At 38.8% G+C, this 13,997-nt stretch overlaps 1 protein-coding gene across 1 annotated transcript in view; it reads left to right on the top strand.

Moving 5' to 3' along the window:
* Nucleotides 1–5,312, top strand: part of LOC124551283 — a 34,052-nt gene extending 28,740 nt beyond the window's left edge. The window contains exons 4-6 of the mRNA XM_047126287.1: nt 968–1,053; nt 1,365–1,521; nt 4,714–5,312. Of these exons, the coding sequence (XP_046982243.1) occupies nt 968–1,053; nt 1,365–1,521; nt 4,714–4,820 (350 nt within the window). The 3' untranslated portion in view covers nt 4,821–5,312. The remainder of the gene's footprint in view (nt 1–967; nt 1,054–1,364; nt 1,522–4,713) is intronic.
* Nucleotides 5,313–13,997: the final 8,685 nt, after the last annotated feature.

Raw genomic sequence — 13,997 nt, 5'->3', positions numbered from 1 at the left:
CACCGATATGGGCTTTCCGAGCCGAAGGTCCACTCGTGTACCCTCGATGAGTGTACAATACAAAGCTGTACGCCTTGCCTGGGCACGTAAACACCGACATTGGACTGTTGATGACTGGAAACATGTTGCTTGGTCAGACAAGCCTCGTTTCAAATTGTATCTTGAGGATGGACGTGGACGGGTATGGAGACAACCTCATGAATCCATGGACACTGCATGTCAGCAGGTTACTGTTCAAGCTTGTGGAGGCTCTGTAATGGCGAAGGGCGTGTCCAGATGGAGTGATATGGTATCCCTGATACGTCTAGATACGTCTCTGACAGGTGACACGTACGTAAGCATCCTGTCTGATCATCTGCATCCATTCATGGCCATTGTGCATTCCGACGGACTTGGGCGATTCCAGCGGGACAATGCGACACCCGACGTCCTGAATTGCTACAGAGGGGCTCCAGGAACACTCTTCTGAGATTGAACACTTCCGCTGACCACCAAACTGGGATGCCTTGCAACATGCTATTCAGAAAAGATCTCCACCCCCTCGCACTCTTACGGATATATGGACGGCCCTGCAGGATTCATGGTGTCAGTTGCCTCCAGCACTACTTCAGACATTAGTAGAGTCCATGCCACGTCGTGTTGCGTCATTTCTGCGTGCTCGCTGGAGCCCTACACGAAATTAGGCAGGTGTACCTGTTTCTTCGGCACTTCAGAGTATAAAAATAATCATGGACGTAATTCAGATCGAGTTATGAGCTGATATGTGTTAATGAACTTATTTAGTACCTTCAATTGAAGTAGCAATCCCATTGGATAGTACACATTATAAACGTAGATCCATGACTGTGTTTATAGAATGCAGGGACAATACAGTGATTTATCTGAGTTGTTATTTTTTTCTTGCCGTCTGTATTATTGCCTTAGTTATGAGAAAGACAACTAATACTTTTTCATATTTCTGTTTCAGTTATTTTGACAAACATTTTTATAGGCTTCGTGCTGTCCATTATCCGTATTGTCTGTAGCATACTTCTCCTCATTGGAGCCATTCAGGTAAAGTGTCTTATTATATAAGTACACTGTATTCATCGGAAACTGAAAAAAAATCCTTTTAGATACTGTTTGTTCCTTTCCTTGTGTTAGTAATGAAATGCTGAGACCGTATTGCTTCTGTATTATTATTATTACTGACACATTTTGGTTAGAAGCACGTCGTAACAGTTCTAATGGAATTATTCTTTTTTTTCGGTAAATGTCATGGGAGTTCGTTTTCAGGATGACAAAAACACAGTGCTCCCAACATATCTTAAATTAAAGACACAGATCTGTAGCCAGTAATGTCAGCTTCGTCTTTTACATTCCAGAAGAAGGCTGGCATGCTTCTTCCATGGATGGCTGTGGAAACCGTCGTGGATGTAGGAACGGCTGTAGTAGGCATTATCTCATGCATTGTTTATTTCCCGCATGACGACACGGCTATCTTCGGCTCTATTGAGTATGCTTTTACCGTCATCTATGTGTGTAAGTATACTATCATTATACAGTCTGGTGCAAAAGTCACTGCACTTACTCACTTGCTGTTTCACTGACGTCTACGGTACTTGAAACACCCTAATGAGCTATTTTCACAATTTATGAAAAACTCATTCAAATTTTTATCGAAACACATTTAATTTCCTAATTCTAAAAGTTTGAAATGGCTTTTGTGGAACTGTGCTAGTACTTCATTCAGCATTATTATTTATGTATCCGTTGTATTCGAGGTCACACATGTTCCTCACAGAAACATTGCATTTGGTTTATCTTAGTAATATAAAAATTTTTCATAAATTATTTTGCTCGCTTATGAGCACAGTTTGTCACCTCTGTACACAATCAAACAGCGTTACCTCATCTGTGAAAGAGTAATATGCAAATTCTTTTGCAAAGTTTCTTATCTGGTACAGTTAGCAGCCTATAACTGTAACAGTGAAATACTGGCCCACAATCTGACGATAGAGAGGCCTAGCGATGGTTGTGAAGTCAAGAGTTGCCACAAAATGTACAATCCGCCCTGAATTCTGAAGCTAATAACGTACTGTAAAAAATAACTGTATAAAGTGAAAAGGATGATGTGTGCCATCCTATTGTTTTTATCTGTATGAACCAAATAGCATCTCGAAGAAGGGGCAGGTTCCGCTTACAATAAAATCAATATTTCCCCAGCATCCCAGTCTGATGAGAGTTAAGAACCCTCTACTAAATGGACAATCACTCAATGAAATAGAACGTTGAATTGTGTGTCCCTGTTTGTGTCGTTAATACGCTGTGTTGTTAATATGGTTTAAAGTGCATATCGGTGGCAATTCCGTGCTTTAATAAGATAAATTGTTATTATTTGTGAACAAAGAATCTTTCCGTCTCCTTAGATTGTTCTTATACCACATATTCCGAGCCCCATCCACTTTCATGTATCTATCCAAAAAAGATGAACGTATACGGAACGTATGCATGCCCTGAAAATACAAGAATCGAATTAAGGATGTGTGACGAAATAAGCCTTAATGAAACATTCGTTACGTCGCCTTCCCCTATAAGCTTGCTTAAAGACATATAAGTTATCTGTTACGCGAAATATTACCATTTTGTTCAGTGACCATATTCAATAATATAAATTCATTTCATGGATCAAGCAAGATAGGAAAAGAATGTAGCATAAATGGAAGAGCATGGCAATCACCAAAGTACATGAACGGAGGTGTAGTCTATTTAGCTGCCACCTCAGTACAGGTAACATACGTTTATTGAACACTCCGCTTTTATATGGTGTCCTTGGTTAGAATATTTTTGATCACCAGTAGTACAGATAACAAATAACAACCATCTCTCGCAGGTGTACAGAAAAATCTAATCAAGTGTAATGAATGAAATGGTACACTATAAAGAAAATTTTGTAAACAAGTGAGAAAAGAAGTACAAATCAGATTTCACAATATGGTATCAAAACTGGCTCTTTCAAACGGCAGTGGACGTAGTGCACATGCTGTTATGATGCTAGTAGATAGGAAGGTTGCGGAATAAAGTGCTGTAATAACAACGTCCAGCAAGAAGTGGTGCAGGAAGTCCTTACTGTTGATGGATTAAAGAGATTTTGAAGCTGCAGAAGGAGAGATACCCATTACTGCTTACTAATAGATGATGATGATGATAAAACTGACGCTGTTCCTTATTAGCAAGTAAACACATCCATTCAGGAGAATCACTTTTTATAAAGATATATTTCCACAAACAGTAGTTCAAATTTGTATTTACTTACATAACCAAAAATAATAGAGGCAATGGCATATTAACTGAGTGTAACCGGCATTACCTCTTCACTGTATGGATCAGCATCAACAAAAATTAACGAATAGGCAATCTTGAACTGAATCTCTACACTGAAGATTTTTTTGTATATGCAAAGATTAAACCTTTCTTCACAGACAGTAATAGAGATCACTGTAATTTGGAAGTATTAACTTTATTGCTCAGATGATAGCATGTGGAGCTGTCCACATCAACACAACGAATATAAATGAGACACAATACAACAATGCTTATGTTAGATATGCATTGTTCTCCTACTTCTTTAGTTTTCATATTTTGATCTGTTGATCTGTCGTCATCTATAGGTGAAAACCATCAACATTTTCAGCATGGGAAACAAAGGCTCTTGTTGTCAGTTCGCGTTCCACTTTTTTGGGATAGTATGTTACATTTGGTTCCAAAACTATCCAGCACATTCAGGTGACCATTCTTCCCAATGAACCACTGGTGAGAAGAATTTCCATCAAAACTTCTTGGCCCAGTTCAGTTAAGAACATCGGACACAATTTCACTTCTTACTGGAGTATACACGCCAGTGAATACATGTGACAGGCTAAAGCTTTGTGTAATACTGGGATTCTTGCAGATCACTATTACTTTTAAGAACATTGCACTACGTGATGTACTACTCAGGGATAGCTCACAGACTGACTCCAACATTCCAGCTGCCACACCATCCCTTAACAAGACAAAAGGGCGCACTGATGATTTTAAAAAGATACCAATAGGTATAACGCAAAACTTGGAATCTCCAGAAATTTAGAAATAAAGTCTATCTTATTAGTTACATCTTCTATCAATATAAACTGAAATTTTGAATCTGGGTCTCTAAATCCCTGTTAACAATGAATTAACCAATGAGTGCTGTAAATAAACCTCCATGCATACTAAACACTGTAACTGAAAAACTGGAATACGTGCGTGACACTTAATGAACTGTCAGTGGAAGATCAGCAGCAATTGTTTACTATACACGAGGAGCCAGTAGCTTTTCTAAAAGTAGCAGATTTGCTTCTGATTTACTACGTTAAATTTAGTTGGTATAAACGTGAGTAGCGGTAAGTATTGTAGCAAACGTCTCTGTTAATACAGCATACAGGTTAAATTGCCGCAATTTGTTTGCCTTTTGTTAACGTGTCCCTGAAGGTACTCTTTTGTGATGGGGTCTCCGAAACACAGTCAACGATAAATGAATCATTTGCCATTCTGTAGAACGAGATAATTTACTTAATTGACTTCAGCCGAAACAAAACCTTTTACTTTCTCTCATATAACCCCTGTGATTTATTTCTCAGTAATACCTCAATGTATTTGCTTTGCTTAACATTTGCCTCTATATTCCGTGTATTTCTCACTTTCATGTTCCAGTGCTGGGTGGGTACTTCCTCGTAGTTGTCTACAGCTACTACCAGACTCTCTGCACCAACTCAGGTTCTGTCAGGCTTTTAGAGGACAGCGAGACTGCAGAGACTTGAAGAAAGGTGACTAGAGTTGGCAGCTTTATTCGCCATTACTTATGTGAAATGTGCCACTGATGTAATTACTACTGACTCTGATTCTTACTTATCGATACATCTGTCAATGTTGAAGGAACTAAAGTTATCAGCTCTCACTTCTGTTTTAGACAGTGCGTCTAGAATCCAGGCTCAACGTTTATAATGAATAGTGTCTATATTTCAGAAGCCATATATTTCTGACGCAACTTGACCTTTCCATTCTCACAAACAGAGAATTGCATAACTAATCCCAGATAGCACAGAAGTGTACAAGTATTAATTTTACACCTTTTTCATAGAAATTCGTATATATCGTCCTCAACTGTTGCTTCTAGCAAAGGGTGGTTCTCTATGTGCTGTTCAATGAACTCAGAAAAAACTTAACTATTTACTTCCATTACGGTAATTTCTACTACTGCATTTCCATTTTTGTAAGTGACTGATGTACTTTGTAGCACAAAATGTGAAATGTTCCAGCTGTTTAATGTTGCTGACTGAAGATTAATGTCTGAATGTATATTTATTGAAATTAATAAATGACAAATTTATGTTCACGCCTTGGCAATTTCCTTTTGTGACTAACTCCACTTCATGAAAATATTGCTGACACTTAACCAGTGTTCTGTTGGACAGTATAACAGAAGGAACTAGCCAATAATTATAATGTTCGAAAACGTGACCAAATTTATTTTTAAGTTGGCAAGATAGCGCCAGAACAATCAAATTTTTTTGGAGTATCGCTGCATAAAGAAATTTCCATATATAATCCATCAATCACTCAAAACTGTAAATGATGAAATATCACTAGTTATGGCTCTCAATGGCTTATCCCGGGAGTTGTTAGTGTCAATTGCATCACTCTGTCATAGAAGTAATAGCTGTTTTGAAATTTCTGCTCAGTCAGATCTCAAAGCGTACTCTCTGCTATAAGAATTATATTAAAGAGCGTTAAGTCATTCAGTTAATTCACACATCATTTGAATCGGAAGAAATTGTTGGGTTGATCAACAATCGTCAGTTGTTTTTGGCTGTAAATTATATAAGCTCAATCTGTCTTTCAAAGATGAAACATAAAACCTTTGAAAATGGAGTACACCAACAATAAAGTCATACAGTGTATAGATAAAGCAAATAAGTCCAAGTTATTTTGATGGGAAAAGATTTCCCAGTTCTGAAACTCACAAATGAGCAAAATAAGACAAATGACGCTCGTTTATTGGTGCCTCAGTGTGATACTTGGAGGCAGCTCTTCTCTAAAGCAAAATATATACGCACTGCAAAATAGAGACTTTAAAATTATGAATTGCGTTCTCACCTATAAGTCTGTTTAAGCAATTGGGTAATCTGTCTAATGACTCACCATATATGTGGATTTTTTTTTTCTATTTGTTCACGTCAGTTCCCTTCAAAACAATGTATATCACTGAGACTGACATACATATCGTAGAAGAAAATCCCTCTAATAACTCTTACTTTGCTCATATATGAGTTTTGTATACAGGTACAATAAATTGTCTTTGATAATCATGTACGGAAATACAATGTCTGGTAAACTACGTAAAACATTCAGATGGAAATTAATTTGACTTCTATAATACAATTAATTGTGTGTAAGTACTGAGCTCTTGAACAGCGGTAAATACGCAGTTACATTGCCAGCTTGTAGATATATGTAGTTATCTACATACGTGAAACTGCCATACAACGATGCCATAGAACACGTTTTTTATATCTCAGTTCTTCAGCAGTGATGCAGATGACAAGAAACTTCAAGCTGCCCAAAAGAAGCTAATTAGGGGCATGACTGCTAAGACCAAGGCAGAGAGCATCTAGAAGGAAACATTACAGAATGTTTCGCAAATAATCAAGGAATAATAGCTGTATACATGGTCAGTGTAGGAGATTAATAACTTGCTTTAAAAAAAAGGAAGATAGATGATCACGACTTTCAGTTAGGGACATGGAGAGGAGTGACATAAAAAGGACTGGACACAAATCATATGCGATCAGACTAGATGAAAGGCATAAGACACAGGTGGATTGAAGGTTTTCATTTGCTGATCCTTAGAGTGGATGATTTATGAAAGTTGCTTAAATTGCACAGTTCACAGCATAAAGGTTTCGTGAACGTTGTCTATTAAACACGTAACTAAAGCAACAATAAACCAAGATAATATCTATTACTTTCTATGTGTACTTCTTCGCTTCCTACATGGGGTTATTTTTCCGACGTACCTCTTGTATATTTCCACCCCTGATTTTGACCGGATTGTTTCAATGTTGTTTGTTCTATGACTTTTGTACTTTCTCTTTCTATATTTATAAGCGGCCTTATTTCTGTTATGCACACTCACTCTGCAGGGGAGGGTTTGCTGATGTGAAACTTCCTGGCAGTTTCAATAACTGTGTGCTGTCTGCGAGTCAATCTTGGAACTTTTGATTCTCGCGTGCAAGTGCTCACCTAGCGGAGCTATCCAAGTACCCGCCGTCACAACTGTGCTTGTACCAGAATTTCCCTCTCTTGAGTCGTGCTTGGATACTTCAGTCGGCCGTGCACTTGCCTGTTAATGCCAAATGAGGGATATTGGTGTACATTTTTTTAGCCACTTTGACATATGCAGACTAAGTACATTTCGATGTTTTTACTCATAACTGATAATGCCATATTCTAAAATGGTTTCCCACAGCATTCAAGCCTGATTATGTGGTAAAGCATTCTGTTGTATGACTTTTCAGCTACTGTCCACTTACCATTTCTACCTGTATTTATATGGTGTTTAACTGTATTTGACTTTATTGTATATCATGTGATCCAGGCACTGACTTACCAATTAAATGATAGTAACCCAAACTATGCGTGTTTAACGGGTTAAACATTATAAGTGCACTTTTCATTCTGTTATTTTGCTGTTGATTGTATACAATTGTTGGTTTGTGCCATGTATTCTAATATGGTTTTCTGATATGCGTGCAGCTGTTTGAAAATGTCTACACAACCAAAACACCGTAGTATAAAAAAGAAATAAAAAATACATATAAAAAAACAGCCAATGCAGGAAACTAATTCTTTTAATCGATTAAGAAAAAGTATGTACACCAAACGTGCTGTATGGAACCATAATTTCTTGTTAAACACAAAGAAATGATTAATTGAGCTGCTAAATGTTACAAGCGAAACGAATCTCAGTAAAAATTCAGAATAGTATTTTTGCAATAAATGTACAGCTCATACGAGATGCTCACTCGTGCGTTTATTAATGGTTTGATTGGATTTAGCTTTAATTCCGAACGCAGGCAGTAATCTAATTGTGGGATACACGTTTGGCCATATTCAAAGGACTTGATATAATTACTTTGTTTGCTACCAAGAGCAACTATTGCCTCTCTATTTGTAAATTTCAGTGGGGGCAATGTCGTTTAAAGTCTGCAAGAAAACAGTAATGGTATCTGACACTACGGATTATCTAAAATGTGCAACTGAATCTGAGTAAATGATATCAGTATAGATGATCAAGGAAAGCATTTCTAGAGCAAAAACAGCTATTCACATTAGTTATGAGAGGTGGAAAGGAGCAATCAAAAGAATATCTAATTATACTCCATGAAAAGAGCATTCGTTATATCGAGTTTAGCAATCATTTGACAAGCAAGATTGACCTTAACGTTACGGTTCTTAATGGGGATTGATTTGTTAGTAAATGCAATGGACACCATTCTGTTTGCAAATGATCAACCTACTGGAGAGACTGCACACGGTTACTGAAAAAATTTATGTTACCTAAAATACTATGCCAATAACTTAAGCACACTAATAAATAGGCAACCTGATTCACTGGAAGAATGTAATTAATTATACGTGCTCTTGGTGTAATGTTAAACATTTTACATCTAAATCGTTCTCGAGTACCATTTTAGGGTGGAGAGAGATAATGCATTGTGTTATACACAATAAAATTGTATACAGTGATATTGATCTGCAATTTTTAGTTTTATTGCAAATAACTTGTCCGTACTAGAGGTTATGTAGAATAATGAATTTCACGAAGACTGCAATGGTTACTAACCAGAAATACAGCGTCAAGGCACTTTAAGCATTTATAGATTGTATTTCCTCCAATCAAATGTTAAATAACCCTAACATCTAATAAAACTACGTGATGTAGAAACACAAACACATGAAGAGTACCCAAAAGACAAACAGACTCTGCAGACACCCTATGGTGTGGCACTTAAATTCGATATTTTTTTTGTAATACACAACAAGAACTTCTCTTATGGTTAGATACATATCACAACCAAAGTCAATCTCGAAGGTAAAACACCTCCAAAGAAGATGGTACAAAAGAGAGTCGAAAGTAAAATTATTTATTATTCGCTTATTATTTATCATTTATAGAGTACAAAACACACACAAACACAACATGAAGATTGGTTGTTTATCGCCATAACTCCAGACCTTTACAATAATTCGAGCAAAGATTTTGTACACTTTGCAAGCTCTATGGAGCCATGAATTAAATATTTTCACCAAAAAAATTGTCTGTATTGCTTATTAAAATACATGCAGCTCACTTACTGGCATTACATAAATAAACTGTAGGTTAGGGTTCTAGACATTTTTGAACGACTCTGCTATGCACTACGTAAAGACTTCGGGGAAATCTTCCCAGTTTCTGCTTTTACATACAGAAAAACTATGGACAACATTTGACAGTACTTAGTACTGAAAATGAGAAAGGTATGTGGGAAACCCCTCTACTTGCTGTGTAATACTACGAGAACATGCTGAAAGGTAATGGCTCTTAATTACTAACGTGAAAAACTTTATTAACGTTATACATCTTTATCCTCCGTGGATACTTATTTATTTTTCAAGATAGTGACCTTGGTGACAAAGATAGCGCTCCCAACGAAAGACTAGTTTATTGATACTGTCACTGCAGAATATTTTGTTGACATAGTCACAACCTTATCTCTGATTGTACCGCTTCATCATTATGAAAATAAAGTCCTCGACGGCTTTAAGTTTTGGAAACAGGTGAAAATCGGAAGGGGGAAAAATCGGGTCTCTATTGAGGATGATCGAGGACAGTAAGCCGGCCGCTGTGGCCGAGCGGTTCTAGGCGCTTCATTCCGGAACCGTGTGCTGCTACGGTTGCAGGTTGGAATCCTGCCTCAGGCATGGATGTGTGTGATGTCCTTAGGTTAGTTAGGTCTAAGTAGTTCTAAGGGACAGATGACCTCAGATGTTAAGTCCCATAGTGTTTAGAGACATTTTTTATGACAGTGAAATGAAGGCGTCGTATTGTGCAGATGTCCCAGCGCTCGTGTGTGGTCTGACTTTTTCATGCTGCAGAAGAGGGTGATACATGTGCGGACGAACTCGTCCAATTCGTGCTTTCAGTTTTCCTGCAGTTAGAAATTCAATTACAGCAACCTGTTTCTCACGCGCCGACATAGTAGTTGAGCCGCAAATGCCGTGTTACACAGTCGAGTTCGGAGCCATCTAGCGGAAGAGGACTGAAATTTGGTCAGCGAAACGGCAAGTCGACCCATATTGAGACCAGAATAAAAATTTCGGAGGTATTACTGTTTAGAAGATCTTGTAGTATTGTAATACGTGTTCAGCTCATGCATTCCATCAATATGTCATGGTTATGCTACGTAGCTAGAAGAAATTTTTTGATAAGTTTAGTAATGTTGTGCGATGCGGCGTAGAGGGCAAAGGATGGAGGACTCAGTAGATATTACCCTGTCTGCCAGGGCTGGGAGGGACGAGAGGCCCCAGCAAGAAGGAAAAAGTCTGCCACTGGTGGAGAAGCGGCGAGGTAATTTGAGCCTGCACGTTTTTGGAGTAAGAAAGGAGTACTTGTAATGTTAAATTTGAAACTGACTGTTGTGTACTTAGTTCCGCGTAGTCAGTGCGTACACAGCTTTCCCACTAGAGCGCGCCCCGCTAAGCACAACAGCTCTGGCGCAGCGCTCGTCTGTCTCAGCACTACGAGATGGCGCTGCCTTAGATATGGACCAAATTCTGCTTCCGCCGATCCGCGTATTAATATGTAACGCAGCCAATGAGATTGCTGCTAACATAGAACCTTTTCTCCTCGCGGATCACACTCGCGCAGTGATACCTGAACGCGCAAGGTGTTATAACGATTGTACAGACCTCCGATCAGTCAGTCTGCATTTGTCTGCATTAGTCTGTACCAGTCTGCATTAGTCTGTACCATTCTATAGTCAAGTTTCAGTCTGCGTCTAATAAGATTATCATATTCCCGTATAGCCATGAAGAGAAATGTATAGACACTTTGTCAAGTATCAGAGATATGTGACAATAAGATTAACGTACCAAGACCAAAGGAACTTCAGATTGTCAATTGTAAACAGCGTCCAGAATCAAGTTACGTAATGTCTTTGCTTTTTATTATTTTAATAAATGTGTGTGAAAATTAATCAAGTTCTGTTTAAAGTTGGTCACTGTCAATCTGCTACTCTAAGTGTGCAAGTGGCATTTCTATCGTCTGACCTAAGGGCAGAAGATAAACACCCCACAATAAGACCACGAGACATATTGCTGACACTCGCCTACTTCGTTAGAGCGACAAGTCAAATAATCTGATGGTGTGTGTACCGAAGGTCTTACAGTATGCACGCCACACTGACAAAGACGGGAATACTAGAGCTTAAGTACTGGAAATACGAAATGAAAGTAATTTTCTCATATAAGCGGGGTCAAATACACTGCGGGCTTTCTAAATGCTAATGGTAAGTGAAATGAAGTTGGTGGCCCTCAACTACGTGCCGTCCGATCCAGAGTAGTAATATTAAAAGTTTTGGCTGGTTTCGTTGTCTAGTTACCGCATTGCAGGCTAAATACTACTCAGTCTACAGTATACGATACGATTACACACATGAATCGATAAATGAAAGATTGCAATTAAATGAAATCTGCGGGTACTATCTTATCGACTTTAAGTGATGAATACGATAGTAGAAGTCCTTTTGAGAATGCAGAATATTTTTGCAAAACACTTGTTGGTGTCGATGGTCCAGCAATTAAGTTTATAAGCTGAATAACAGGGATACAATCGATTCCTACTGCACGTAATTAGTTATGAACAACAACATAGCTCGCAAGATATTCACTTCTAAATGCACACTGCGCCTTCACTGTAGAAGCCACAGAAATCTCACAAGTGCACAAATCGCCACTCCAAAGTATTTTATGTCTCGTGACTATGCGCAAACCGCTGCACATTCGAAGTCTCTCTCGCGACCGTGAGTCCACGGCGTCGTCGCGTCCAGCACTTCACGTGTCCTGTGCCGTCCTCCCCAGAACTCTCCACCCGAACTCGCTTCCATCCAGTCTCCCCATTCACGAGCACTGCGATTGGCTAGAGCGCTCGCTGCATGTCTTCATGCCAACGCACCAGCACAAACATAACGAAACACATTCGAAATACTGCTGCGAATACATAGAAAGAAAGATCCTTTATCATTTAGCTACAAAATAGCAGGTCAGCAACTGGAAGCATTTAATTCCATAAATTATCTGGGAGTACGCATTAGGAGTGCTTTAAAATGGAATGATCATATAAAGTTGGTCGTCGGTAAAGCAGATGCCAGACTGAGGTTCATTGGAAGAATGCTAAGGAAATGCAATCCGAAAGCAAAGGAAGTAGGTTACAGTACACTTGTTCGCCCACTGCTTGAATACTGCTCAGCAGTGTGGGATCCGTACCAGATAGGGTTGATAGAAGAGATAGAGAAGATCCAACGGAGAGTAGCGCGCTTCGTTACAGGATCATTTAGTAATCGCGAAAGCATTACGGAGATGATAGATAAACTGCAGTGGAAGACTCTGCGGGAGAGACGCTCAGTAGCTCGGTACGGGCTTTTGTTGAAGTTTCGAGAACATACCTTCACCGAAGAGTCAAGCAGTATATTGCTCCCTCCTACGTATATCTCGTGAAGAGACCATGAGGATAAAATCAGAGAGATTAGAGCCCACACAGAGGCATACCGACAATCCTTCTTTCCACGAACAATACGAGACTGGAATAGAAGGGAGATTCGATAGAGGTACTGAAGGTACCCTCCGCCATACACCGTCAGGTGGCTTGCGGAGTATGGATGTAGATGTAGATGTAGATACTGGATTTACATTTAAATAACTTGAAATTATATAAATATTCCTACGGCTGGACCATAAACACGCTCTAATACACATTATTAGATACACAAACAAATTAAATAAACATATATCAAAGGAATGGGAGAAAAGGTAGGCCAGTAGCCTAATATCTCTGTGCTTTCTATGACACAGTAAATATTTAACTAATTTCTTCATGTATAGTATATATCTGACATAAACAAAGACATAGATGAATAAGTATATTTATAAGCATGCTGCTACCGTTTTTTCGTGTAACTGTGGAGTACTTATGGACTGACGCGATCGATAGTAATCGGCCACATTGACACCCAATAACTCATGTAGTATTCAAGTGACATGCCTGTAATTCATGCCAATTTAGGTTTACACTAATAGCTTTCTAAAGACACGGCGATCGACAAAATCGGATGAAGCGTTTATATTTTGGAAATTCGTTGCTGGGTGTTACTAGTTTAATTTACTGTTAGATACTAAACTTTAAACTAATAAAGATCTTAAAAATGTGATTACACCATCAGAATCGACGTGCAAATAATAGTAATGTACATGATTCCTTTTGAGGTATCATGATTCATCTGGCTCCTACTAATTTCTACTGTGAAATGTCTGCCATGATAGTTCCACAAAGTCTGCCATCTTTGGCACTCTCAGCATACAAGTCTCTTTCATCGACACAGCGTCACCATGGAATTCCCAGCCTAGTGCTCAGACTGGACGCCTCTTCCTTCGGCAAGCGTCCGGCAACACGTGGTCGGCCAGCCAACCGGCCGCTGCTTCCTCTCAACTTAGAATATTTTCAGGGCACAACGACTCACCCGTTACCTCACAACACTTTGTAACAGCGTTACACATAAATTTGATATTTCCAGAAAGTGCCTAAATCTGTAATGATACGAAAGCGTGGCGCCCTGTGACGTCATCCTCGGCGTCGGAGGCGCCTCAAACAGCAAGGTGTCGACACGCGATAAAAATATCAG

The sequence above is a fragment of the Schistocerca americana genome, chromosome 9, assembly GCF_021461395.2.
Source record: "Schistocerca americana isolate TAMUIC-IGC-003095 chromosome 9, iqSchAmer2.1, whole genome shotgun sequence".
NCBI classification, from domain to species: Eukaryota; Metazoa; Arthropoda; class Insecta; order Orthoptera; family Acrididae; genus Schistocerca; species Schistocerca americana.
Note: the sequence above shows the minus strand (reverse complement) of the source record. Positions and strands in the feature narration are given on the sequence as shown.